Source organism: Artibeus jamaicensis, unplaced genomic scaffold, assembly GCF_021234435.1.
Source record: "Artibeus jamaicensis isolate MK-2021 breed Jamaican fruit bat unplaced genomic scaffold, CSHL_Jam_final contig_327, whole genome shotgun sequence".
NCBI lineage: Eukaryota > Metazoa > Chordata > Mammalia > Chiroptera > Phyllostomidae > Artibeus > Artibeus jamaicensis.
In genome coordinates, this window is record NW_026521772.1 from 2,921,382 (window position 1) to 2,946,914 (window position 25,533).

Consider the following 25,533-nt stretch of genomic DNA (forward strand, 5'->3'; position numbering starts at 1 on the left):
GACAGATACCATCTGATCCCTAGCAGATGCCCTGAGGCACAAAGGTTGAATTGCTTGTCCACTCCCTGGAGTCTCGGAGTCTCCGATCCTGCATTCCACTTCCTGGAATAACAACTTTTGGCAAGCATTAATCACTTATAAGCCTATGAACTAAGACTAAAATCTTTAACTTTTAGTTCCCCTATCAATAATAATTTGAAAAAAAAAAACCCATGAAGTATTTACTCTTGGCTTCAGAAGTGTTAGAACAACTCTCTCTACCAAGGGGTGAAGGGGACTCTTAAAGCATTCGGATCCATCAGTGAATTAAAAAATTAGAAGGCTAGGTTTTTAATTTATCTACTAACTAGCTATGTTTAGGTAGGTTGCTTAATAGAATTTTATGTTTCCATTTTTTCCCATTGGCTGCATGGCGATTTCAAAAATAATGGTTTTGTTTATCTCATAGAATTATTGTTCAGTTGATTAAAGTATTTTCTCTTCAAATTATAAACATTAGGTAAATCCCAGACATATTGTTACTTAGGCAACTAGAAAACCCCCACAGCCAGTCAAAGGTCAAGAGAGGGAAGCAGGGTCCAGAATTTGGAGAATCTGGATGAAGAAGGTAGGATGGCTGGGAATTGGCAGAAGCTTTTTCTTCAGCTCCAGAATGGCTGATGCCACCGAGAGAGTAAGCTTTAAAACAAAACAAAAACTGTGTTTTTACATTCCACTCCCAAGGCTGCTTTGAAATGATTGCTTGGGTAAATAAATTCCTTACCTATCGACTAATGAAGAAACACTCAGATTTGTACATTGGATGCCCATTATTCACTTGCTCTCTGACTTTGGTTACCATGGCTTCAACAGTGACTTGGTGTAAACAAAAATGCTGGCTCTGTGCAGTGCTGGGCCCTATACTCTCTTAGCTTCAACACAATCCTTTGTCCACTCAAGCACTGAAAAAATGCAATGGTTTGGCCTTAGAAGTCTGACTGTGGAGTCAGATAGTAAGAAATCAGGGTTCTAGATATTTGAAATGATGACTACAAATACATTACCAAGCACATATCAGCAAGCTTAACCACAAAAGGTTCTTGAGAGAATAAAGTCGAAGTAACCATTACCATGGAGACACTGCAGACCCATCTGCACTGGTGGTTGACTTGCCAGGTAACCTGGCAGTTCTTCAGTTTCCTCACCTGTTAAACAAGAGGCAGAGTGAGATTATCTCTAAGGTCACTTCCTGCTTAGAAATACTGTTACTCTAAACAGGACTTTGGGGAAAATTACAAATGCTCCTCACAGCTCTTGATAAACCCAAATAACACACCAGAATACCACAGAACCAGAACATGAAAATGTCTCCTTCTAGACCAGTCTCTGTGCAAAGTAGGGAGAAATGAGGGAAGAATGCTAAGGAAAATTATCCAAAAAATTATAAACAAACAAACAAGCAACAACCCCCACCCCATATACTTGCGGAATTCCTGTTCTGTTTTCAGTAGCCATGTTCAAAACATTGTTGAAGACCTACTATGTACAAGGCACTCAGTTGTTATTTTCAATTTTTAAATTTGTCAGCAATCTTTTAAATCTGAACTAGTGAATACCGTGGGTGGGCATAAACTTGAAGCCAAGACCAGGGGAGACAGAGTCTACAAATAGACCCAAAATAAAAAGGCAAGTTACATCATGAGAGGGGAAAAAAGCCAACATCTTGCACGAAGATCAAAGGCTAAAAAAAAAAAAAAAAAAAAGAGGAACATGTTTGTTTAATACTGGGCTTTTGGACAATTCGTGTGCTTGCGAGGCCGTCCATCCATCCACACCACACTTCTTAACCACACTATTCTAAGCCACTGGCAAGTCCAGCTTCAGCGAGGACAGGGCACTGAGAGCCGAGTCCACACGGCCCTCACAGTCCCGGGCCCCGCTGCCAACATTCCTCTGTGGGAAGAAAGGCGTTCCCCTTAGGGCAACTGTCAAATAAAACAGCCTCTCCAATCCTGCGTCCAATATTTCCAATAAGAAATACTGGTTTAAATCCACAAACACATCAATAAGGGCATAAAAGGAAAAGGGAGGGAAGACGGGAAAGGGAAGCTCTTTCTCTTTCTTTTTAAATTTCCCGCACCCCTCTTCCTCTCCGCCTCCCACACCGCCTCCGCTGTAGGCTTAAGCAGCTGCTGGGGAGACCCGGACCACGCACGCGAAGATACTCAGTGAAAAGGGGGCGGGGCTGGCCGGATGAATAACTCGATGTCTGATTTCTCCTGCCTTCCGCGGCGGTTCCTCCCCAGCTTCATTACTGGATTGCACACGCGGCCCGGCGCTCGGCCCTCGATTGCTCCGGCCTATCACCCTGGGATGCCGCCTGCCGCCGCCACCGCTGCGGCTGCCGGGCTGGTGAGATCTGCGGCGGAGTCGAGACGGCAGCGGTGGCCTGAGAGTTAGCTGGAGGGTGGCCGGCCGGCTCATTCCTGGGGTGGGGGCTGAGGGCAGGAAGGCGAGAACCCGGGGCCAACGCCCCCCGCCCCCAGGCAGTGGGCGCGGACGCTCGCAGCCCCACGGGCGGCAGCAGCGGTCGCGGGAGCCGGTCAGAGGGGGCGGCCCCTGGCGGCGGTGCCCCCAGCCCAGCCCAGCCTGCCCGGCTCTTTCCTCTGCCCGAGCCCGCTCCGGCCGCAGGCACTCCTGCTGGGGGTTTAGTGAGGCGGCTCCGAGGGGGCCGGCGGGCGAGCCGCCCCTCCCAGGCTCTCACCCGTCCTTGCCCCGGAGGGACCCACACCTGAGCCAGACGCTCCGCGGCCGGGGCCACGCTGGATCCGCCTCCCGGCCTGGGTCCCGCCCGCCGGCTGCAGGTGGGCTGCGGCGCCCAGGGCGCGGACAGTGGGCGGCAGAGGAGGAGGTGATCCGCGTCCGCGCCGGCTGCTGCTTACCGCCCGCCAGCCGCGGCGCTCTCCGCCTCCCCTCCTCGCAGGCAGGGCGCCACCGCCGAGTCGCTCCAGGGCACCATGGAGCTCTCGCCGTCGTCCGGAGGAGCCGTGGAGGCGCTGTCCTGGCCGGAGATGTTCCCGGGACTGGAGTCCGACTCGCCGCTGCCCCCGGAGGAGCTGGACGCTATGGTCCCCGTCGGCGGCGCGGTGGCCGGGGGCATGCTGGACCGGATCCTGCTGGAGTCGGTGTGCCAGCAGCAGAGCTGGGTCCGGGTGTACGGTAAGGACATGGGCCGTCGCTGAGGCCGGGGGTTTCTTCTCTGTGCTCGGGCTGAAAGCCATTCCCTGGTTAGTTTCGGCCCCGATCTCACCCCCCCCCCCCACTGTCCAGTTTCCCACGTCCCTTTTTGTTCTGGGGCGCGTTTCTGACAAGTCCTCCCTCCTTGGGTGGAGAGGTGGGACTCGGCGTGGTCTTTGGACCTTTTCAGGCACCTGTAGTAAGTTTAGGGTGGTGTTGGGCCGTTCAGCCTTAATTCTCAGGTGACGGCTTGGGGAGCTGTCACTCAGTCTTCACGAGGGTCTGGTGGAGCGCGCCGGGCAGTCCAATGCACCGGGTTTTGTTTCTTCCTCTTGATGGGGGCGAGGCTGGAAACCAAGGCATTATGAAAAAACTTAGCAAAACTGTCCATTTGATGGGAAAAGAATAATCTGTAACTTCTTTCTCAACCTCACTGTCCAAAGACGACCGCTTAGACCAAGGGGTGTGGGCTGCTTCAGACTGCACTATTGTTTCGGGCTCTCTTTGTAAAGTGACTGGGTTGCTGCTCAGCAAGTTAAAAGTGATGAACACACTGAAACTTTCCCTTTCTGCATTCCCACTAACCACCTCTTTAATTAAAGCGGAATGATGAGATCCTATTAGGTTGACCATGCTGCTTTTGAAAACTCATAGCCTGAGGATTTATAACCTGACGTTCGGGGCTGAGCAGTGGCTTCCCCAAATATTGAAACGTCACAATGTTTATACCACTGAGTTCGCATGAACACAAAAGGCGTTCTCATGGGGCTGAGTCCGACACATCACACTTGAAGCACCTGGGCTCAAGCACCGTGTTCTGGGGCAGTTATGTGCGTCTAAGCCTGTCGTGGTCAAGTCCATCACACTTCCTTTTCTCATACTTATCAACAGGGGATGTGTTTTCTGTTCAAGAGTGACCAAGACTTAGAAATTGTCTCTCTAGATAGTTGAGTTGGTTTCAAGATGTCACGTCTCTCACCCTGCAGAAGAGCTCGGAGTCCAGAGATTTGAATTTTTGTCTCAGTTCACCCCTAAGGGGCCATGTGATTTGTGGCATTGGGTCACTTTTTCAGCCTTTGATTCCTCACCTGTAAAATGAAAGGATTGGATTAAATAATCTCTTAATGGACCTTTTCAGTTCTAAAAACCAATTCTTATATGTAGGTACCACTTTGTATTTGGCTTGATGTTTATGTGTTTCTTGATGTATTCTAATTAACTGAGAGAATTCAAGCAAGGAAGTGGGGGAGGATGCAAGGTCTCAGTTCATTCTCAGCAGATTAAAAATTTTAGTGCCTGATTTTCCATCCACCTGCTAATGCCGATTAGCTGATAGTTTATAGTAAAGGTTGATGAGGATCTGAAAATAAGCTTGACTTAGAATATATATCCTGGTCACATCATTTTCCCATTCTAGCCTTTTTCCTGTCTTTGACATATTGTTTTTATATGAAGTAGGAGGTAGGACTGTGTTACTGTAGGAATAGGTATATATGATAAGTCAGTATTGCCGTGTCCAAACCTATTCTGTCTGGGTTTCCTAGACCTAGGTTAGCTATCATTTTTGCATGAAACCCATAAAAATATGTGCTTGTTGTTGGCGTCCATTCCTAGGGCTGGATTTGTGAGGTGTGTGTATGTGGATATGTATTCTTAAATATACATGTATGTATACACGTATATATTCTCTCCCTCACACATAGTGTGCATTTCAGTGTCACGTTGCAGACTTTCTACAGCCCTGTGACTTTTTTGCCTTCCCTACCTATTAACCAGAAGTTGTTTTTATTTGTTGTGTAAACCTGCTACTTTCCTTCCTCTAAAGCAGCTCATCCCGGATACTACTTTGTTGCCTTGGGTTGATGTAAATATTCCAGAACTACCTGAATGACTGTTAGCTTTTCTTTGTTCTTAGGTAGTTTTTAAGTTGCCTATTGTATAACTCTTTAAAAAGCTTTAAAATAAAAAAATAATACGATGTAGGAAATCAATTTGAAAAACACTAGTTCATGCTGATGTTCTTGTTTACTTGTTTGTTTGGGGCTTTAAAAGGCCTCATTATTTTTGGAACATCTGGATTTTCTCACACAATTTAAAGAGACTTTGATGCATGTAGTCTTATTTTTTTTATTTTTTTAAAGAAATCCAGAAACTGGGAAACCTAGTCTAGAGCATAAAACTGGGGGTTGAGAACTTGGTTTTTCATTCTGGCTTTGCCACAAATTGGTTGTCTAACTTTGGGCGAGTAATTTTAACTCTGTGGGTCTAAGTCTCTATGTAAAATGTGGAATCTGGAGTAATTGGTATCTATGGTCCGTTTTAGCTTTAGAGTTGTCTGATTCTATGTGCTGCCCTATTATTTTTTCTGCACTGGCCTACCATTTCCAGGCTGACTCTTGGGGCAGGCATCAAGCAAGCTCTTAATGCATGTAAATCATTATTGTCGGAGGATCCCGGGATCACTTTTATCAAAAGGTCAGTGAACTGAGTTTTGGAAGGAGGAATGTTCAGGACAGATGTTTGTTTGTTTGGAATGTTTTCATAAGATAGGAAGGTGGGGATAGGGATCTTGCTCAGGTCTAGCTCATTCAGTTTTGAGACCTAACCTAAAATAGCCCATGTGCGTTTTAGGATAGGGTGTGAAATAAGGAGCTCTCTTAAGTGTGGCTGGCTTCTGGCTAGGGTTCACATCCTCTGCAGAACGCTTATGTTTGAAACTAGTGTGCAAACAAACAACAACAAAAGTACCCCCCTGCCCAAAAATGACCTTAACAGAAACTTTTAGAAATGATATTTCATTAGTTTACCTCACAAAACTGGGAGACTAGGCACTGTTTTAAGTTTGCTCTTGGGGAGCTGAGTACACGCACACACACGCACAGTCCTGAGTTTTGTGTATTGCCATGATTGGAAAACTTTTTTGGAATATGTTCAGAGCCTTTACAATAGGTGGGTCCATATTTAGAGCACAAATGCACGTCTTTGAGGCACAGCTAGGAGAAAAATTTATTCTTAGTCTTCATTTTCTTTTCGTTGTAAAAATGTTTCATTTGTTGTATTTCAGTATTACAGTTAGTTTTGCCCACGCCCTGTCAAGACTATAAAATTTCTGACACCAAGGAGCTGTCTTGTTTATCTTTGCATTCCTCTCTTGCCACCCCCGTCATTGTCACCGTGTCTAGCAGATTGGTACCTTGCTCACAGTAAGTTGGTGTCTGCCGCATTTTGATCCGTCTGTCCTTCGACCATCCAGATCTCAACCTGCCTGACTGTATGGGCGGTGGGGCCGCGGAAACAAAGGCATGCCACAAACAGCTAAATATGGATGCAGAATCCAACAGCATCAAATGCAGAACATTTTTCAGATATTTATAGCCTCAAAGCAAAGTCAATTGGCTGAAAAGGCTCAGCAGGCTAGCGAAAGGAAATGGGAGCAGCAAAGCCAGCCTCACTGTCTGTGCATTCTGGTAAACAATGAGAACATGAAAACGAACTGCTTTACCGTGAATGAATAGTGAGCCCAGGACGCCCTGTGGGAGATACCAGTCTGTAGCGGTGCCTGTGCCCGAGCGCCGCACTCATCAGTCCGACAGGTCTGCGGGTGTGTGCATGGAAGTGCCCTTGGATAGTTAGACGGGGAATGTGGTTTTCACAATAAAGCGATCACCGAGAAATCACGTAGTTTTAAATCTTAATAATATCGGTATGACTTGTCTAATATATTCAGTTAATAAAGTACATAATATCGACATTATTGGATAACATTAAGCTAGTATATAGCTTACTGTTTATTAAAATTTCTAAAGGCTGGTACTATTTCAGCAAGCAGAGGAGAAGAATTAATTATACTGCATCAAATACCATATAATTCTAGAGATATGACAGTGGGAATTTGGTAGGAATTTCTCATAAACTGGGTATAAATTGAAAGGGGGCAGAAGTTTTACCTGTGGCAGTAATACTGCTTGGACTTCAGGGATTAAGAGAAAAAGGCTGAGATATATTTTGTTGCACTTTTAGATACTGTGTCTCTATATTTACCTAAAATGTTGCAAGTAGTAACAAGCCCAGAAAGTTGTTTCATTTTGGACCAGCTTGAATTAGATGTGACTGACCTTATACAGAAATCTTCTTCACACAATTAACTTCAAATATTCTTAGCAAAGCACCCATTCCTATATGTCTGAAATAGGAACCAAGTTTGGTGTGCTATAGCTCGTTGCCTGCCAGAAAAACATCGGGGAATGTTTACTCAGTACATCCCCAAATGTGTCCATGTTATTTAAGTGTTGTAATTTCCTCAAATACTGTTAATTGAACTTTACAAATGAGTATTAATACTTCATGGATCCTTGGGATCTTAAGCTTGAGTTCAGTACTTAGGATGTGGCAGTGACTGTGAATGTTGACACCATTTCCTGTCAACTCCAAACACATTTTAGAGACATTTGTTAGGCGCAGACAGTTCGTCACTGAGTAAGAGAACTTGCAAGAAGCCTAGGCCTATACCGTTTCTTTTAAATTATATTGATTTCAGTTAGCCCCTTTTTTCTTCAAGAGAATTTGTTGTCATTTAAATCATGTGTTCCATTAATGTTTACAAGTGAAAGATAATTTCCTGTATAACATCTTAGTATTTTTCTATCCTCTGCCATCTTGGTTTATTGCTATTGTATTTTCAAAGAATAAAAATATTTTTGAAGAATGAAACCATACATCCACAATCTCTTTTCCAAAACTATTTGGACTAGGGTCATTCAGAATTCAAATTTTTTTTTTTAAATTTTAGAAGCTATGGTGAGTATATACTGTGACATTAACCCCCTAGTGGGGTCCAGAGCAACAGTCAGGAATCAGCTGTGGTAACATTCCTGCAGTTAGACAAATGAGTCTTCACACTAAGTGCTGTATAAGACTGTAAGTCGTGCTATGTCAGCGCAGGTCAGATTTTACTGCTAAAGAAGTTATGGAATAAGCATTTTCAGAGCCTTTTGGATTTAGGTATTGCCGGTATGGAATTGAGGTTCTGTACAAACTTTCTGACTTAAATAATACGAAGTTCTAGAGCGCCCAAATGTATTTAAGAATAGTTTGTAAGGATTTCCTTATCTTTTTCAGATAATAAAATTCAGGGAATACACTTGAAAAATGATGCCCTGGCTGGTATAGCTCAGTGGATTGAGCGAGGGCCTGCGAACTAGAGGATCATGGTTCGATTCCCAGTCAGAGCAGATGCCTGGGTTGCAGGCTAGTTCCCAGCAAGAGACACACAAGAGGCAACCATACAATGATATTTCTCTCCCTCTCTCCTTCCCTTCCCCTCTAAAGAGAAATAAAATCTTTAAAAAAATAAAAATGATATACAGTTGTGTCCTGTTACATCGAATGAAATAAACTTCTCTGATTTGCTGAGGAAAAATGATTCACATGATAAAGAAAGTAGGCTTTACCGAGATTGCTGGGGAAGTAACTGACGGCCAGGCAGTGGTTTCTAGGGCTTTGTTTCGGTAGGAAGAAGGATGAGGTAAGTTGAAGCTGAGAGTTTATGTAATTGTTCTCTGCAGGTTGCTCTCATCAGTAGCACAAAGTGATTTGATCACCTTTTAAGTAGGTGAACCACAAAAAAAGCATTCAACGAATGACTGAGTTAATCCAGAAAAAATTCAGCGGCGGCTCCCTTGTCCCTCCCTGTTGGAATAACTTTTAAGTAACCAGAGAGGTGTTTGGTCTTGTTAACGGGGAGGAGGGGTTTGAAATGGGCTGAGGGCACTGCTGAAATTGCTTCACCCTGTCCTGGCACAGGGATAATTGCTCTCTGATGTTCGTAAGAACACCTCTCTTCCCAAAGGCTCCTCAAGGCCTGTAGGTAGAGTAGCCTTTACAAATTTAATGTAGCTTATTTTCTAGTGAGAAGGCAGCCATCAAGAAGTACATGATGCAGAAATGGTAGGGAAAGCAGCAAGGTGTCCTGAGGCCCAGTACAGTGGTGTTCGTGGGTGTCCTGTAAAGAGAAAAGGAAGTTGAAATTGAGCTCTTGAAGGCCTGACAAAACTTCACTTGCTAGGTGGTCATACAGAAGTTATCGTCTTCTTTATCTTGCAGCAGGGTTCAGGTGTTAGGAGTTACCTTCCCTTTCCAAGTGTTGGTTACATACAGTAAGTAGGTGTCGGCGTATACTTTGCTCATAAGGATCCACTTTAGATCCTGATTGCTTTGTTTCTCCACAAATTGTCTTCAACATTGTTCAGATTTTGTTCACAAGTTGTCATTTTCAGTAAGCTTCCTGAAAGTACCTTCATCTGTACTCCTGAGTCTCAGAGATGGGTAAGATTGCAAATGATGTTTGGAAAAGTGGAAATTTAGAGAGGAAAATACTTAACATCAGGCCAGAAAACAAAATCCAGAAGTGTAGTGCAAAAAGTTAAAAGGAAACGTTAAAGTTGATAGTCCTGAATATTTTTCAGAACAATGCTTTAAGTTTCCTCATTACGGAAACTGGTTGAGTTTTAGTTTATTCCCACTATTGGAGACAAATGGCACAGTTCGTCAGGATTAGAACTCAACCTCAGATTCCTGAGCCTCCTGTTTTAGCTCCTAGAGCCTACTGCTTTCCCCGAGGGAGGTGGCCTTTCAGAGCTGGAGGTCGGGAACACTGGACACTGAGAAATACCAGATTGTTAGTTTCACAGTCCTGAGGGGAAGTGCTGGAAGTACCATTACCTAGGTAACAGAAAACAAAAATGGACAAAGCATCCAGAAAGTAGCAGGATGAGCGTGATCTCACAGTGATCCTTAAGAGTAGACTCAGGCCAGATGAGTCTGGCCTGAGTATAATCTACTTTCCTGAAGTCTTTATCCATAAATTCTGGATTCTGCAATTGGAAGTGATGTCTTATGGAAATTTGAATGTTTCACATGATGTTTAGAACCCTGGATAATCCCTAATAACTTTCTACCTTTCCTTTTAATTTCTGACCCCTTCGATTCATGTCATTAGAAATTAATACCATTTTCTCTAATTGTGAATATAACCTGTGAATATGATTTGAATCACAGGAAAATCCAAAGAAAATTAAAATCACCTATCATTCCACCACTCAGTATTAAGATAACTATTCTCTTAATATTTTATTTCATTCTAGTCTTTTCTGTGTACAGATGTACTTTTTGTACATATTTGGTATCATACTGTATATTTTATATCCTGTCTTTTTTTTAATAATGCATCTTCTTATGGTTTTTGAAGATGTTGAAAACTTTTCAAACATATTTTAAAATTTAATTTTAAAAATAGGTAATGTATCTTTTCAAAAAATTCAGAAGATATGAAAGGATAACTTCATGAGTATAACTGCACAAAAAAATGGGGGTTCTGTTACTGAACAGGGCCAAGGGGGGGTTGATGATATACTATTATCGAAAGGACCCCCCACTAGGTTCGCATTGTCTGCCACCAGAGGAAAGACGTCTCTCAATGCCAGAGATTTGAGAAAAGGGAAGGAAATGTTTATTTAAAGCTATACAGACTTAAAGTATTTGTGACCTAATGTCTTCATTAAAATATCACAGTCCTTCAAGATACCCACAGATTCACACAGTCCTTCCTGCTCCCTCTGCCCTAAACTGGGGTACTGTATCTCAGGAAAAGGAGCAGATCCAGACTCCTGACCACCAGCTGTGTCATTGGCCAAGATCAAGCCTCATGGTTCTCCTCTGAAAAGCTGTGAGGGGGTCTCCACTCTGCCAAAGCCACATGCTTCTCCCTCCAATGGCTGCCCCTTCTTGGTTTAAATCCTCGCACCAGTCCTCCTTTGTAGCCCCACTTCCGACTCCTTCCACAATTAGCTACACTTGCCAGCACTCTCATATCCTTCCAGCTTTACTGGGCTGCCATGGTAAGTCCGGGCAGGTGTGGCCCCATGGTGTGGAGCCAGTCAGCTTCAAGTTCTCATGCAGGCACTGTAACCAGGGGGAGTTGCCTCCCAGTTACATCTTGAGTGGAAGTCACTCCCTTCTCCCTGGCTCAAAGCATGGCCATAGTCATTTAACATATCTGTGCAACAAGTTAAAGGTTACAGATATGTTAAATGACCACGCCAGAGGTTAGCTGTAAAGCTGTTGCTGTACAAAACAGGTCTGGATGTTCCTGTTCCCTGTGTCCCTTCCCCCAACTCATACCTGTGGCAGGGAGGGGTGAGGACATCCTAATATTTCATGGACACCTTGAGTTCTGGACCCCATTCCAAATCCTTATTTGGGCCCCCCCTGGCTGAATCCTGTTTCAGTTCCTCCTTTCAGATATACAACCACTTTATAATCATATAAAGGACAATGGGCAAAGGTCTCATCCTTTTGTAACTACTTCTGGCTGGATATGGACATTGTCCTACCTACCTTCGGGTCAGGTGTGCCCTGAAAAGGGCAGGGGTGCAGCACGGATGGAGTCCTTCCTGTAAGGGGAAAGACCTTACAGAATCCCAGTCAGTTGGTTGTCACCAGGAAGTCGCAGACTTGGTGTCCAAAGGCTGGCATTACTGGACAGTTGGCATCCTGGTTGTATTCTGGAGGTGACAGATTTGGAAAGAGTTGGAAGGCACGATTAAACCATAACCACCAAAGTCCCTAAGGCAGAGACTTAGGTAAAGAAGGGCTTATCTGGAGGAAGGTTTACAAGGCAGGCTACACCCATCCAAAACCCTTGTGGCTCACTGTACTTCACTCGGGCTGAGAAGAATACATAAGAATTTCTCTCCTTTCAGATTTCTGGGCCCTTTCTGTCCAAGCCATTAAGACAGAAAAGGGAAAATCAGTTCTCAAGCGAAGCCCCCAGACCACCCAAACCCTTCACCAACTCAACCACTTAGTTCAGCCAAACTGTTGTCTCAGGGAGCAATGATGAAGATGGACTTCTTAAGTGAGGCCTGTATTGGAACACGCAGGTAATGAAGTCATAGCATACATCCTATGAACACAGAAGAACACACAGGTTAATTCACACAACAGTTCTCAAACCAGTCTCTGTGCCTGTGAGACTGTCTTTTGGGAAGACATTCAGTTGCAAGGTCCTTGCTGCAATGACATTTAACAATGGCAATTTGACAGGTCCTTTGCACCTGTAAATTGTACATCTTTGGTGATATTACAAACCCAGTTTCAACTTTAAAATGAAAGCAAACTTTCAAGACAGCTGTGCCATTCTGATGTCCAATACTGAGCATTGTGATTTTCCTTGAACCACAGTTTTTCTCCTTAAGATCACCCTCATTGTTATTAAAGGGACTACGTTGAGTCCTGTTTTTAATTTTGACCGTTTGCATAAACACACCAAGAGCAGCCTGGATCACCTACAATCTTTAAATCTGCTTTGCTGGAACTCACACAGGGAACCTTCAGACTAACTTCTCAGTCCGCCCCTTGGGGCACAGAAGCAGAACCAGACATCCGCCATCTGGCTTCGCCTGCACCCGTTGTTTCACTCAAATCCTCGAGGCTTCCATTGTGCCTACAGGTTCCTTTTTAGCATCTTTCAGGAAAGCAACCTTCGTTCTTTCCCTGGAAAGACTGCCATGAACTGCTTAGCCAACCAAAGTACCAGGCTTTTCTCATGGGCTTTCACTAGCTTCTCAAGTCAGTCTCAGTTCCTTGGGGCTTTCTGGTGACAACCAGAACCCAGACATGCCTCCTTCAGGTGTGACATTCCAGTCAAAATCTCAGTTAACAAAACCACTATAAACGACTGGTCTTACTGGATTTATGCAAAGAAACCTTATGTCATCACTTACTTCTTCAGAGTGCCAAATTCTGGAGGGAATCAGGTAGGGATAAAAATACAAAGTGTGAAAGAAAATCCTTTTCCTTGTTCACTTTCCTACAGGGTATGAAGTTTCAACCTTTTCTAGAATCCTCAACTTTCTTTTGAGAGCAGATACAGAGCAAAATCCAAAACAGAGAGTTCCGGAACAATACACAGGTAGAGGCATTCACTTGCACCAGTGTGTCCCCTGGGGCTTCGCAGAGACGTGCTTTTTCAGACCTGGCCTCTTGGCAGAGACTTGCTCCTTTGCCTCAGGCTGAAGCACTCATCAGCCCTGAGTGACCCTTCCTGGGTCCTGAGCAGCAAAGGCCTGTACTGGGCCGGTTACTGGCGCCTTCCTTGTCATCAGATACAGAGGGTTTCTGATCAGGAAGAGAACCAGTGGGAGAAACTGGCTCCTTTCCCATGAAACAACAACAACAAAAAAACCCCCAAGTAGTTGAGGTTTCCTTTCTTCCAGGTGTAAAACTTTCACATCTTCATGCATTTGTTACCCATCCAGATTTAACCATAATTCACTTTTAATCCTTGTTCCTTTCCCACACTGGGAAGGACTATACTTAGACTCAGTATTTAAAATCAGTGAGTGGCAGCCAAAAGCCCCCAGCACTATAAGTATCTTTCCACTAAAAGTCCCTAGATTTTCAGGGACATCCTACAGCTTTCTGAAGGTTAGATCTTGCAAACACCTTATAAATCAGATTGTCACCCTTGGATCCCAGTTCATGACCTTCAGTACCACAGTCATTCCAATCAGAACCAGTTACACAGAGAACCTTATGGGTGCAGTGCCCACACAGCAGCAACACATAGCCCATAATCTGAAGAGAACCGTTAGCCTACCACAGGGCCCAGTTCCAAGATTGCAGCACTATCAGGTGACCCATCATCCAGGATGGTGGTGTTCATGCATGACCCATCCTCCACAGTGGGGCACTCATGTGGCTCATCCTCCATTTTACCCAAAATGGCAGTGCACCCACATGGCTTGCTGTCCAATCCCCAACATACATGCAGGGTCGGCTTACAGAGTCTAGGGGTTTGCTTCCTCCCCAAACCTGGGTATAGGTTCCCTTAAAGCCACCTGGGCTCACCAAAACTGTGAGTAGACAGGGGCAACTTGGGAGCAGTATACTAACCAAATGACTATCCACAACTCCATTATTCCAAAATGGTGTTCAGAAACCAAGTTTTCAACCAAAACACTTTCACATCTCTGCTCCCTCCGTTTCATCTCCTTTACACCTTTCTGGGTGTGATTAGGCAGCCAATGCCCTCAGGAGGAGTGTAGAGAAATTCTCAGAGACTGGGAAGATTCCAAAGTCTCACTCTATCGCACCCTAGGGTGTCGGTCTGCCATGGACAGTTGTCCCATCTGGGTTGCCAAAAACTGTTACAGAACAGGGCCGAGGGGGCTGATGATATACTATTACTGAAAGGATTCCCACTAGGTTCACATTTTCCACCTCCAGAGGAAAGATGTCTCTCAATGCCAGAGATTCATGAAAAAGAAAGGAAATGTTTATTTAAAACTATACAGACTTAAAGTAGTGACCTGATGTCTTCATTAAAATATCAAAATCCAGGCTTGTGGCCAAGATGGGGGAGTAGGTAGACACACTGTGCCTCTTCCTACAACCAAAATAAGGACAACAAAAATATAGAAACAAAAAAACAACCAGAACTGACAGAAAATTGGACTGTATGGAAGTCAGACAACCAAGGAGTTAAAATAGACACATTCATCCAGACCAGTAGGAAGGGCAGAGTCAGGCACTAGGCGGAGAGGGATCGCAGCAAAAAAATCAGTGGCTTGCAGACCCTGGGCACTCAGGCAGCAGCTGACGAACCCCAGGCATGCGAGATGGCAGCGGGCGGACCCTTGGCACGCAGGTGGCAGCTGGCAGACCCTGGGCAGGGGGTGACAGCAGGCAGAACCAGTGAGACGAGCAAGGCAGCTGGCTGACCAGACAGTCTCACGTTTGCGCTCAGACAAACCAGGCAAAACTGGGGAATGAGACAGATCACACAACCCAGGGTCCCAGCAATGGGAAATAAAACCTCAAAACACCAATTGAAAACACCTGTGGGGGTTGAGGTGCTGGGAGAGACTCCCAGCCTCACAGGAGAATTTGTTGGAGAGACCCACAGGGTCCTAGAACATATACAAGCCCACCTACCTGGGAAAGAGCTCCAGAAGGGCCCAGTTTGCTTGGGGGAAGTGGCAGAGGCAACTGAAGTCCAACTGAGAGCAGAGCAAGCGCCATTGTTCCCTCTTGGCCCCTCCCCCACATATAGCGTCACAATCCAGCGACTTGGGTTGCCCCACCCAGGTGAACACCTAAGGTTCCGCCCCTTACTACGTAACAGGCGCATCAAGACCAAAAAAAAAAAAAGGCCCAAATGGAAGAATAGATCAAAGCTCCAGAACAAACACAACTAAGCTACAAAGAGATGGCCAACCTGTCAGATGCACAGTTCAAAGCACAGGTGATTAGGATGCTCCCAGAATTGGTAGAATTTGGTCGCAAATTAGATGAAAAAATGAAGGCTATGAAAAGTGAAATAATGGAAAATGTACAGGGAACCAATAGTGATAGGAAGAAAACTGAGACCCAAATCAGTGGAGTGGACCAGAAGGAAGAAAGAAACATCTAACCAGAAAAGAATGAAGAAACACGAATTCAAAAAAGTGAAGAGAGGTTTAGGAACTTCCAGGACATCTTTAAATGTTCCAACATCTGAATTATAGGTATAGGGGTACCAGAAGGGGAAGAGGAAGAGCAACAAGTGGAAAAGTTATTTGGGCAAATAATAAAGGAGAACTTCCCCAGTCTGGCAAAGGAAATAGACTTCCAGGAAATCCAGGAAGCTCAGAGAGTCCCAAAGAAGTTGACCCAGGAGGAACACACCAAGGCACATCATAATTACATTAGCCAAGATTAAAATGAAGGAGAGAATCCTAGAAGCAGCAAGAGATAAGGGGACAGTCACCTACAAAGGGGTTCCCATCAGACTGTCAGCAGATTTCTCAAAAGAGACCTCACAAGCAAGAAGGGGCTGGAAAGAAGTATTCTAAGTCATGAAAGACAAGGACCTACATCCAAGATGGCTCTATCCAGCAAAGCTTTCATTTAGAATGGAAGGGCAGATAATGTGTTTCTCAGATAAGGTCAAATTCAAGGAGTTCATCATCACCAAGCCCTTATTATATGAAATGTTAAAGGGACTTATCTAAGAAAAAGAAGATGAAAAACATGTAAAATGACAGCAAACTCACAATTGTTAACAACCACACCTAAAACTAAAACAATAATAAACTAAGCAAACAACTAGAACAGAAACAGAACCACAGAAATGAAGATCATATGGAGGGTTAGCAACAGGGGAGTGGGAGGAGGAGAGAGGGGGGAAAAGGTACAGAGAATAAGTAGCATAGATGGTAGGTAGAAAATAGACAGGGGGAGGGTAAGAATAGTATGGGAAATGTGGAAGCTAAAGAATTTATGACACATGGACATGAACTAAAGGGGGAGAATGTGAGTGGGAGAGGGTGTACAGGGTGGAGGGCAAAGGAGGGAAAATGGGACAATAATAGCATAATCAATAAAATATATATTTTTTAGATATCAAAGTCCTTCAGGATACCCACAGATTCACACAGTCCTTCCTGCTCCCTCTGCCCTAAACTGGGGTACTGTATCTCAGGAAAAGAAGTAGATTCAGGCTCCCAACACCATCAGCTGTGTTGTCGGCCAGGATCAAGCCTCATGGTTCTCCTCTGAAAAGCTGTGAGGGGAGTCTCCACTCTGCCAAAGCCACGTGGTTCTTCCTTCAATGGCTGCCCCTTCTTGGTTTAAATCCTCGCACCAGTCCTCCTTTGTAGCCCCACTGCTGACTCCTTCCACAATCAGCTACACTTGCCAGCACTCTCATATCCTTCCAGCTTTACTGGGCTGCCATGGTAAGTCCGGACAGGTGTGGCCCCATGGTGTGGAGCCAGTCAGCTTCAAGTTCTCATGCAGGCACTGTAACCAGGGGGAGTTGCCTCCCAGTTACATCTTGAGTGGAAGTCACTCCCTTCTCCCTGGCTCAAAGCATGGCCATAGTCATTTAACATATCTGTGCAACAAGTTAAAGGTTACAGATATGTTAAATGACCACGCCAGAGGTTAGCTGTAAAGCTGTTGCTGTACAAAACAGGTCTGGATGTTCCTGTTCCCTGTGTCCCTTCCCCCAACTCATACCTGTGGCAGGGAGGGGTGAGGACATCCTAATATTTTATGGACACCTTGAGTTCTGGACCCCATTCCAAATCCTTATTTGGGGCTCCCCTCTTGGCTGAACCCTGTTTTAGTTCAGCTTCCTGTTGCCACCAAAGCCAAACTGGTGAGGCAGATGCTGGTGCCAAAGGAAAGCTGTGCTGCATGATCTGGGAGAAGGGCGACTCTGGTCTCAAAGCCCGTGTTCTCAGCAAGACCCAGACAAAGCCAGCGTCTGGAGTTCCTGCTCCAATTTGAATTACAGACCTTTGGAGCCCACAGGTGACTGCTAAGTGGTAACAGTCCCCATTCAGGTAGCTTAGCCTGTTCGTGGCTGTTGTTTATTTCAGGCTGCCTCCTGGAGCCTGCATGTGGAGCCCAAGTGACTGTGGGCCATGTGGCTGCTAAGCCCCAAGGTCGTGCACTCCATTATGTGAACGCACCAGCCAGTGCATCACCAGGAGGGCAAGAAGGAGAGAGAGGCCCTCCTGGAGTCCACAGTCCATGTTGCTGATGGGCAAGAGAGCACATGAGCCCTTGGTCAAGAGTATCACCAGGTGTGCCGAAGAGAGAGGCTCCCTCCTGCAGCCCATGGGCATGTGGCTGCCAGGGCTGCGAGGCCCATGGACAGAACAGGGGAGCACACAGTGTGAGTTCAGGTCATGAGCAAGAGTGAGTCACGAGCCCAAGAGCCTCTTTGTTCCCCTGGGATTATAGTAGCTTGAGTGTGGGACAGGCCAGATGCTTTCTCAAAATGACAAACTTCCCAAACTTTCTCACACTTTGTGTGAGTCCCCCTCCCAACCAATCCTTCTTTCCTCAGGATAGACCGACAGGCCTCTTTGGTCCAGAACCTCCACGAACCTCCCACCGCACCATTTTGACTTCCGTGGCACCTGTGCCTGCCTTCCCCTGGTCCCACCCCCAGTCTGGTACTGGAGTGGGGTGGGTAGGAATGCTTTTTCTTTTTTTTCAGTGATCTTGCTAGCTTTTCCTGCTCATGCCCTATCCAATTTTCTATTAGGTGTTTCTAGCTTTCTGCCCACTCAATGAGAGAACTTCCCCTTGCAGACATCTTGGACGGTGAGAGAAAGTCCCTGGTGCTCCAGACAGACTGTCTCACGGTAACATGGGGTGTCTTTTACCCTCCTCTCTTACCCACACTTGCCACCTGGCAGGCAATCATTGTCCCCCCATTCCCACAATCAATATACATGTTTGAAGTGCTTGTGTAGTCTTTTGTATCTATTTAAGTACACGAAAGCAGATAAATAGGTAAGCAGCAACTCTGCAAGGAGTGGGGTCTAGAAATTTAGTTAAAAATATACCATGTTTTTTAAGAGGTTAATCAAATGACTGGAGTAGGCTTGCAGAAGAGGTTGGCTAGGTGTTCTAGGGGTCTGGAGCCAGTTGTTAATCGCTTTATATCTGAATTAATACTGTCATAACTTTTACTGCACACCTGCTTTTTTCCATTAAAAAATTCATTTATTTATTTTTAGAAAGAAGGGAAGGGAGGGAAAAAGAGGGAGAGAAACATCAACATGTGAAACATCAATCAGTTGCCTTTCACATGCCCCCAGTCAGTGACCTGGCCCGCGACCCAGCATGTGCCCTGACCTGAAATCGAACTAGCACCCTTTTGGTTTGCTGGGTAACACCCAGCCCACTGAGCTACACCAGTCAGGGCTGCTTGTTTTCCTTTTTACACAAGTGATAGCTCATTCTAAGAATTGATCTTCACCTTGTGTTATTCCTCTTTCATGTCCCCCCTCCACACACACTTATTAATAATCTTGGATATACTTTTCCCATCAATTTGTAAAGCAGTTCCTTATTCTTATGGTTGCATAATGCCTGGGTGAATCATAATTCAACCATTCCCCAAGTCTTCCTGTGCAAGTGATACTGCAGTGAGTAATCTTGAATATAAGCCATTTTGCTTGTGTGTTAGTATATCTGCAAGAAAAATTCATAAAATCGTTAGGTCAGAGATGTACGCATTTGTAATTTTGAAAGATATTTGCAAATTCCTCTTCTCAGGGGATTGTACCTGTTTATATTTCATCAGGTTGTAAGACTGTCTGTTCTTCCACACATAGGAAATTATCAAGATTTTCTGAATCTGACAGTCTAAAAGGTAAAAAATAGTGTTAGGGTGAGTTTAATTTTTTGTATTTCTTATATTAGGTGTAATTGAATATCTTATAGAGCCATTTAAGTGTATCCATTTCTGTGAACTGTACATATCTTTTGTCCATTTTTAATAGATCATTGGGTCTTTTTCTTAGTGATTTGTAGGAACTCTTAGTACATTAAATAAAGAACCCTTTACCTGTGATGAGTTGTCCGTATTTCCTTTGTGTTCCCCTCTGCCCCATGAGGAAACTGTTCTTATGCAGTTGAGTGTGTGTTTTTCTTTTATTGCCTTTCGTTTATGTTATAGTGAAAATGGCCTTTCCAGTTCTGAGGTTGAAAATTATTCTCCCATGTTTGTCTAGTCCTGTTCATTTTTTGCATTTACATTTTTGACCCTTTGGAATTCATCCTGGTGTAAGGCATGCGATCCGAATACAGCTTTGTTTTTAGAAAGATAGCTTTCCAGTGGTCCTGACATCATGTGTGGAATAATCCATCTTCCCCGGTGGTTTAAGGGGACTCCTCTATCCTTTAAGGGTTGCTCTTTGGATTTTGGTTTATGTCAAGATTTTCTACTCTGTTCTATTGGTCTGTCTATATTCGTGTGCCAATATCACACTGCTTTGTTTTTGAGGCTTTATAATATGAAAATATAACTTGCTAATGACTCTAATTTAACATAACTTATCTAACCATTATCCTATTTTAGACATTAACACTTTAGAAAGTTTTTATATTAACAGTCTACTCATTATCTTTTTGCACAAGTCTTTGAATTGAATTTCTGACTTTTTTCCTCAGGTTGGCTTTCTAGAAGAGTGTTTTTATGGCATGAGACTTTGTGCCAAGTGGTTGTGACTGTCCTGGAAAGCAGTTCCTGCTACAAAGTATATGAAAGTATGGCTTTTAATTTTAAGTCCTACTTCTATGATGCTACTTTTAACATATTGAAATATCTTTACATAGATTTCATGAGGTGCCTTAAACATTATTTAACACATATTAAATGTCCTCAGAGTTCTAATGCTTATAAGACTGCCCTTCAAAAACTGAGTTGTTTTTCCAGTGGTACTCCTTTTTAAAAAAATATTTTTAAAATTTATTTTTAGACAGAGGGAAAGGAAGGGAGAGAAAGAGGGGAGAGTCACAGAAATGTGTGGTCGCCTCTCATGCACCCCCTACTGGGGACCTGGCCCACAACCCAGGCATGTGCCCTGACTGGGAATTGAACCAGCGACCCTTTGGTTTTCAGGCCAGCACTCAATCCACTGGACCACAGCAGCCAGGGCTAAATTTTCTTTTCTACAGGACTCAATTGTTTTTTAGAGCAGATTTAGATTCACAGCAAAATCCAGAGGAAAGTACAGAAATTTCCCACATGTCCCCGCCCCTACACATGTGTAGCCCCGCCCCCATTGTCAGCATCCCTAACCAGAGTGGCACATTTGTTAACATTGATGAAGCCATTATTACCCCAGATCTGCAGTTTACGTCAGGGTTCGCTCTTGGTGTTGTACAGTGGGTTTGGACAAATACATAATGACATGTATCCACCATTATAATTAGTCTCATGCAGAGTATTTTCAGTGACTCCCAAACCCTCCGTGCTTTGCCTCTTCACTTCTCCATGTCCCTCACCCTTAACCCCTGGCAACCACCGGTACTTTTACTGCTTCCGTGGTTTCGCCTTTTCCAGAACGCTATACGAGTATAGTCAGAATCATATCCAAATATTCTTTTATTAATTAACTGTTTTGTTTAGTATGTAACATACTCATGAGCTTGCCTTGCTAAGTCAGCAAGTAGCAAACTTAGGAAGGAACAGAATAGTTGAACATTTAACAATGATATAGAGCAGTTTGAGGGTAAAATGAAGATTCTGGTATCCAGTTAACATAGTGGAGGTGAGTAGGAAGTTTTGTTTGAATTAAATTGGGCAGGGGTTAATGTGTAAATTGACTGTGTACAACTTTTTGTGTATCTGTCGGTTTCAAGAATGCCCCTGAGTGAGGACACCCAAAGACTTTGTAGTGCGTGTTCATGTGTAGCAAAGGGCCGGTTTCGCACGAGCGGATGGATGGTGATTAGTCTGCATGAGCAGACAGACCTCAGAAAACCATGGCCAGCGCCGCAGCTGCCAGCTAGCCAAAGACGTTTCCATACCTGAAAAATGACCCTACTCTAGTATATTTCTCATTGCATAAAGACTTCCTAGTAGTTTTCCTTCTTATAGAAATGAAGACGTGCATGCTTATTTTTGAATCTAGCTTGATAACATGGTTAAGAAAGAATAGTGTCATGTGTGGTTACCCTTTTGCTACAAAAAGGTGCTCCAGCAGATTTGACAGGGCCGCATTTCTTGCTCTTTTTGGGGGTCAGAAGGCCCTAAATCAGTTTAAGAGAGATTTTTGGGTGGTGTTTTTCCACGTACATCTTGACAGTCATGGCCGAGTGTTAACTCTCAAGAGGCTTTGGTTTGTAATGTCTGTGAGCTGATCATTTTTCTTTTCCTTTAGCTTAACTAGCAGTGATCCTGTTTCTCTTATGTAACCAGTCCTGTTATTTCATTTACCTGTGAGCACGTTATGTAAAATTCCACGCATTTACACAGTTTTGACAAGTAGGATCACACAGTGTTTGTCCTCGTTAGTATGTCTAATCCACGTTTTCTTTTATTCGTTATCTTGTCAGTGGACACTGGGCCGTTTTCACCTTCTGGTTATTACGACTGATGCTGCTGAACATTGATATGCAACTATCGCTTTGAGACCTTGCGTTCACTTCTTTTGAATGTCTTCCTAGAAGTGGAATTGCTGGTTCTTAGAGTGATTCTGTTTAACTTTTTGAAAAACCACCAAGCTTTTTCACAGCATCCGCGCCTTTTTCATTCCCACTGGCACTGCAGAAGGGTTTGAGGTTCTGCACATCCTTGTCCACTCTTGGTTTTTTTTCCATTTTCTTTAATTATAGCAACCTTAGTAGGTGTGAAGTGGTGTGCCGTTGTGGTTTTGATGTCTGTTTCCCTGATGAGTGGTGATGTTGAGCATCTTCTCATATGCTTATTGGCCATTTGTATACTTTCTTTGACAAAATATACAAAAGTCTGTTCAGATTTTTTATATTAATTCTTGGTTGATATAACTGCAATTTTCAGAGTGTCAGTGGCAGTGCTCATTATTCTAGACATTAACAGTGACAAACACGAGCATAATTATAACAGCAAAGACAAAAGTAAGACTTCTCGGGTGCTTCCTGTGAGTGAGGCGTAGTTCTGGGTGCTTTATGCCTATTCATTTACTTAATCTGCATAACTATCCTGTGAGGTAAACATTTTGATTGCCCTCATTGCATAGATGAGGAGTCAGAGACTTGCCTAAGTGTCTGACGGAGGGTTTGACTCCAGGCACTTGAGTCTGTGCTCTTGAGTCCGTGCTCTTCAGTGCTATATGATTTGGCTTCTCGCAGGTGGAAAATCCAGACCCTTATTGTAGGAAGCATTGCCTGTGATGTTTGCTCATGTGAACCTTGGAGCTGCAATGTCGGCATGTATTTTATTTTGAGCCATAACTGTGCAGTATTCATATTCGCTCTCCGGGATGTGCTGTGGATGTCATGACGCTCTCGAGCATCTTTACAGAGTTGTCCAAGTTCATTAATTGTAGACAACGCCAGAAAGCTGCCTGTGGGTGAGTGGTGCGAATATTTCTGTATTTAAAAAAGCTTAAACTGAGTCTGTTAGTGATCTAAAATTTATTTTTAGCAGGAATACAAAAATATGAAAATGCCTTTGTAAGCCTATTATTTATGTTCGATCCAGCCAGTGAGACTACCAAAATTTAAGGGAACACACGGTCTTAAGAGCCATGAGTCATATTCATCTGGGGCATAGCCTAATTATTCCAGGGTTTACATTTGAAGAGTCTCTCCACTTTAATATCAGTCATTCTGAAAAGGGAATCCACTTTTATAGTAAACCCAAACACTGACCACAGGTTGGCCATCTAACGGACATTTTAGGATTATTTATGGAAGTCACATGTTTTTTTCCTAAAAGCCCAGGAATATGGCTTATTGGTGATCCTGGTCCACTTTCATCCCAGTTCCTCCTGGACCTGGCTGTCTTTATGGCGTATCTGCTTTCTCATTTACACCTGTCCTAAGGTTTGTGTGTCAAGGACTCAGAAACTTGAAGCGTGATTTATACTCCATAACCTGTGTGAATCAGTTGTGAAATTTAATTTCTTTCCTACTTACAGAGTTTTTCAGAATCTGTGATTCTTTTGAGCTGTGGGCAATTTAGCAATAAGAAGTGGGTTCTATATAGTCTTACATTCAGATCAATCCATACATCTTAAAAAAAAACAATTTAATACATTTGACATACAGCAAACCGTACATGTTTAAAGTGTAATCTGATATGTTTTGAAATAGGTAAATAACCATGAAATCTTCACCACAGTCAAGAAATTAACATCTATGTCCTCTAAAAAATTGGTTTGCGTCCCTTTGCAGTCCTCACGTCCCATCCCTCCGACACCATTGCCAGACCACCACTGACCTGCTTCTGTCTCTGCATTTCCAAGAATTGTATACAAATGGGATCCTGCGATACATGCTCATTCCCAGTCTGGCTTTTATTCAGCACATTGGGAGATTCCTCCATGTTATTGCATGTATCAGTAGTTAATTTCTTTGTATTGCTGAGTAGTATTTCATTGAATGGATATTCCACAATTATTTATCAGGTCACCTTTCAATGAAATTTGGGTTATTTTTAACTTCCTGACTGTGACAAATCAAACACCTGTTAACATTTGCATACAAGTCTTTCTGTAGAGGTATGTTTTTATTTCTCTGAGCAAACACGGAAGAGTGGAACAGCTGAGTCATATGGTAGGTGTATGTTTACCATTTTAAGAAACTGCCATGAAGTGTTTCTAGGTGCTTCTATGACCCTACCAGCAGGCTCTCGTATTACCCGCTTCACTCACTGCCTTACCAGCACTTGCTTTGGTTAGACTTTTTAATTTCATCATTCTAAGAGGTGGGTAGTGATATTTATTGTGGCTTTAAATGGCATTTTTCTGATGACCGATGATGTTGAGCATCTTGTGTATGTCAGACATTGAGGCATCTTCTTTAATGAAATGTCAAAGAAATCTTTTGTCCATTTTTAAATTGGATTTGTTCATTGAATGATGAGTTCTTCATATAGTCTGGATAGAAGTCATTAGTCAGATACGTGATTTGCAGTTGTCTTTTTCACATCTATGACTTGCCTTATCATGCTCTTAACAGTGTCTTCAAAGAATAGAAGTTCTTAATTTTGACGTTGATTTATCAATATTTTCTTTTTGTGGATTGTGCTTTTGGTATTTACTTAAGAAATTATTATCTAGCCAAAGAGCACAAGGATTTTTTCCAATATTTTCTCCTAAAAGTTTTATGATTTGAAATCTCAAAATATTTCCCTTAACGTTTTTGTGCTTTCAGAAATCGAAATATTCCTCTTAACTTTTTCTGACAGAGTTACCTGGGGACCTTTAAGTAATAAAGTTACTGATAACTGCTGTAAATAGTGGTTTTCTGATGTTTTGACCTGAGTTGCTTTTTGGGATACCTCTCAGTCACACTAAATGTTCAAAACGAACCCAGCTCTCACCCATTCTGTTTGAGCGTTGTGTGTGCCCTCATGTTTTAAAAAATCCTTTAAATGTGTTTTCCAAGCAACTTGCAATATATGTACTAATATTTAAGGTTAAAATATACCTCGAGTGAAGGAAATAGCACGATCTTATAAATAAGGCACAATTGAGATTCGGAATGTGATGATAGGATTCTTTCAAGTTCCTTTAATATGTAGAGAGAGTCAGAACAGGATTGATTGCCAGAGCCCCCCTTCTCCAACTTTTCATAATCACCTGTTTCATGATACATTTTCAAGCTTTTCAGGTGAGTGTCAGCAGACTTAACTGGTTTCTACTTTCTGAGAAATATCCCTAACTGCTTATCCCGGATACACATTAAGATGAAAATTAGCACAACATTTTCTTTATATAAGGTCAGCTTCAGAAGTTTTGTGAATAAGATTTTATCTTTTTT

General features: G+C 43.4%; 1 protein-coding gene across 3 annotated transcripts in view; it reads left to right on the forward strand.

Moving 5' to 3' along the window:
* The first annotated feature begins 2,900 nt into the window (after positions 1-2,900).
* RASAL2 (RAS protein activator like 2) overlaps positions 2,901-25,533 on the forward strand; it is a 271,470-nt gene continuing 248,837 nt past the window's right edge. For all 3 annotated transcript variants that reach the window (XM_037145588.2, XM_037145589.2, XM_037145590.2), the window contains exon 1: positions 2,901-3,198. In XM_037145588.2, the coding sequence (XP_037001483.2) occupies positions 2,997-3,198 (202 nt within the window). In that variant the 5' untranslated portion in view covers positions 2,901-2,996. The remainder of the gene's footprint in view (positions 3,199-25,533) is intronic.